General features: G+C 43.4%; 1 protein-coding gene across 1 annotated transcript; it reads right to left on the bottom strand.

Moving 5' to 3' along the window:
• Positions 1 to 273: 273 nt before the first annotated feature.
• On the bottom strand, positions 274 to 1,068 carry LOC125224077 (alpha-1,3-arabinosyltransferase XAT2-like). The gene has a single exon (XM_089064772.1). The coding sequence runs from the start codon at positions 1,066 to 1,068 to the stop codon at positions 274 to 276; it is 795 nt and encodes a 264-aa protein (XP_088920898.1).
• Between the last annotated feature and the right edge of the window lie 689 nt (positions 1,069 to 1,757).

Below are 1,757 nucleotides of genomic sequence, written 5' to 3'. Positions count from 1 at the left end.
TCTCCATATAAATTGATTTAAACACACCCCACCCTTTCTCCCTAAAGCTACTAGTGTTCCTAAACACCTCATCTCCAACACCATATCTCTCACTCAAAGAGCTCTCCTCCACACTAACCCTATACTCCAAATACCTCAAATTCATCCCTTTACTCGGCTCCTCATAGAAAACCCTACCCAAACCCGACAACCCGACCAGCACGATTTGCACCAACACCGCCCTCTCCGGCAGGTACACCATGTTTGTAAGCTCGGCCCCGTGCACCGCCACCATCACGTGAATGCATTCACCATCCTCGCCACGAGTGCATCCTCCGGCCCAATCCCCCGCACGCTCGCCTCAAACCCTAATTCCCGCGCCAGCTTCGCCACCTCTCTCTCGTTCCTCAGGCGCCGCGTCTCCTCCCTTGAGACCAGGAGGAGGCACGGCCGCCTCCTTTTTTTCTTGCACGTGTCGATTATATCTTTTTCTAGAGAGTATGTTTCCCGGAGCTGGAAGGCGGTGAAGTCCGTGATCGGATTTTTAGGCGGTAGGGCGAGGTCGTTGTGGGACCGGAGGCCGGCTATGACTCTCCAGAAGCATAGCACCTCGTTGTCGTTGTTGTTATTGGTGGTATTGATGATTTCATTATGGGAGAGGGCTTTGAGGATGAGTTTGTACTTGGAGATGAAGTCGGGGGAGGTGTCGACGACGAGGAAGGCGAGGGAATTGGGGCGGAATTCGAGGGAGGTGAGGAAGAGGGGGATGAAGACGTCGGAGAAGTGGTGGAAGACGTTGGGGTAGCCGCCGGTGGAGAAGAGGATGGCCGGGATGTCGAAGGAACGGGTACAAGGGGGAGGGTTTAATTGGGTGGTGATTGTGAGGGTTGTGATGTTGTTCATTATGGTTCTATCGATGAGTCTGGCGTAGGGTTTGATGGTGGTGTTGATGATCATGTTTTGTGGTTTTAGGGTTTGGGGGTTTAGGAATATGGTGGAGGATTTGCATAGGATTCTTATGTCGCCGGTTAGGTCGTAGACTTGTGATCTTGAATTGGTGAGGTTTTTGATGATCATTGGTGGTGTCATGCTTAATACATCTGCAAATTAAAAGAAGGGATTTCAAATAGATAAATATATAAATCAACAAATTTTAGGGTTATGTGTTTGTACAATTCGATTGGAAAGAATTGAGAGAATCGAAATAGAACGAACGAAAGATGAAACAAAAATTCTGGATCAACTAAGTCGTTCTGGTGACTTTCTTAAAGAGGAACCTCGTATGAATACCTTTGAATAAAAGAAGATCCTGGTCGTGTTCCATGTCGTTCTAACTTTTTTTACTTTTCAAAAATATGTTTTTAGCTTATGTTTTCATCTCGAAAATCGTCAATGTTGGGAACATGTAACAGTCCGGAAAATGTTTGTTTTTACGACTAATGTATCTGGCTTTTGTGTTTACCATGATTAACATTATTCAGTGATACTCCATCCGTCCAAATAAATGCCATATTTGGTTCCGATATAAGTTTTAAGGAATATGAAAAGGAAAAAAGTAGTAGAATGTGAGTCTAACTTTTATAAATTAATTATATAATAAAATATTAATGGAATTAAGTTAAGGGATGATGCAAGACATTAATAAAAATAGTAAAAAATGAAATGGGACATTTAAGATCGATATTGTTTTCACAAAATATGACATTTATCGTGGATGAAGGGAGTATAAGATTGTGGAAAAACCAAAAACCTCTATACTCCAAACCCAAACAATCCAC

The sequence above is a fragment of the Salvia hispanica genome, chromosome 2 (assembly GCF_029641045.1).
Source record: "Salvia hispanica isolate PSC_SH4W2 chromosome 2, Shi_PSC_v1, whole genome shotgun sequence".
NCBI lineage: Eukaryota > Viridiplantae > Streptophyta > Magnoliopsida > Lamiales > Lamiaceae > Salvia > Salvia hispanica.
This window is presented reverse-complemented; position numbering and strand designations above follow the sequence as displayed.